This window comes from Priapulus caudatus, unplaced genomic scaffold (assembly GCF_000485595.1).
Source record: "Priapulus caudatus unplaced genomic scaffold, Priapulus_caudatus-5.0.1 Scaffold386, whole genome shotgun sequence".
Classification (NCBI taxonomy): domain Eukaryota; kingdom Metazoa; phylum Priapulida; class Priapulimorpha; order Priapulimorphida; family Priapulidae; genus Priapulus; species Priapulus caudatus.
Genome location: NW_014577447.1, coordinates 80,628 through 81,961, shown reverse-complemented (window position 1 = coordinate 81,961; position 1,334 = coordinate 80,628). Strand labels below are relative to the sequence as shown.

The 1,334-nt window shown below is 37.5% G+C and overlaps 1 protein-coding gene across 1 annotated transcript in view; it reads right to left on the bottom strand.

Annotated features, from left to right (window-relative positions):
• LOC106809807 overlaps positions 1–1,334 on the bottom strand; it is a 12,928-nt gene that overhangs the window by 6,876 nt on the left and 4,718 nt on the right. The window contains exons 9-11 of the mRNA XM_014813015.1: positions 747–810; positions 412–538; positions 90–136 (exon numbers count right to left, since the gene is read on the bottom strand). Of these exons, the coding sequence (XP_014668501.1) occupies positions 90–136; positions 412–538; positions 747–810 (238 nt within the window). The remainder of the gene's footprint in view (positions 1–89; positions 137–411; positions 539–746; positions 811–1,334) is intronic.

The window sequence follows — 1,334 nt, the reverse complement described above, 5'->3', positions numbered from 1 at the left end:
GATAGATAGATAGATAGATAGATAGATAGATAGATAGATAGATAGATAAATAGATAGATAGATAGACAGATAGATAGATAGATACTCACGGTAAATTAAAGTCCCAGAAACAGCACTCTGGCTTGCTTGTATTGTCCTGTGTCAAATATACGGTGCGTTCAATGGAGTTCCCTTGTTTCATTAATAGAGTAAATTCTAAATGCTTCACTGACGAACAATTATTATATAATATTATGTATTTTACACTTATGTGTTATACTGTATGTATATATTTTTATATACTTTGATGACAATAAAATAAATAAAAACAGCATCAAAACAGTGTCCAAAATAGAACAACGTCAAATGGTGAGAGGCAATCATTAAATGCACCATTCTGAGTGCCCTGTCGTCGTTAGGTCCGTATCTTACCCACTCGTACTGATGCTGGAAGGTTAGTCTCACTGGAGGTTTCAGCGTTTGAGAAGGGGAAGTTTTCCCGCCTACTGACTCCACGCTAACCTCGGTTACCAGCGAATTAACGAGACGATCGGTTTCCCTGGGAACACAACACGATATTTATTCTCATATCTAAACACTTAATTAATTAGACCCTCAAAACTTTTAGTAATTATTTTAATTAAATAATATTTTTATTATACATATATATACTTGATATTATATATTATCTTTGAATTAATTCTATTAATAGTAGTAGTATTTTTACAATAACAGCTTCGCGTGCTGTATACTTAATTAATACCTACCATTGATTAACGATATCTTGAACGTTTTTATAAAAAACGCTGAATATTTTTATACCAGTTTGCCCTGCGAGTACAAAGGAATTCAAAGTCAGGAGCAGTAGACGATAAATTTCAGCGCAAGATTATAATTGTTGTACAGAGTAATGAAAAACTTTAGAGGAACAGCGTTTCTATACAGCGTACAAGTATAATTTGGCAGGGTAACAAGTATTAAGCATCACGGTTTAGCAGCCGCTAGCCAGTATTCATGACCTTTGGTCAGAGAAAGCGGTTAGCTTTTTACGTTGGCTGTCATTGTACACGGCGGCGCAGTCGCGCTTATGTCATTCATTTTTAAAAGCCACTCTTAAAAACGCATCAAATATACTAATCACGTCCTCTAACAGCGCCCTGACTGGTTTACTCTGATAATGCTACAGTGCGCAAGGGAAGAGGGTATAATTATAAATCAGACTGACGTAGTTGTGTGCGTGCGTGCGTGCGTGCGTGCGTGCGTGCGTGCGTTGGTGCGTGCGTGCGTGCGTGTCTGTATGGTGTGTGTGTGTGTGTGTGTGTGTGTGTGTGTGTGTGTGTGTGTGTGTGTGTGTG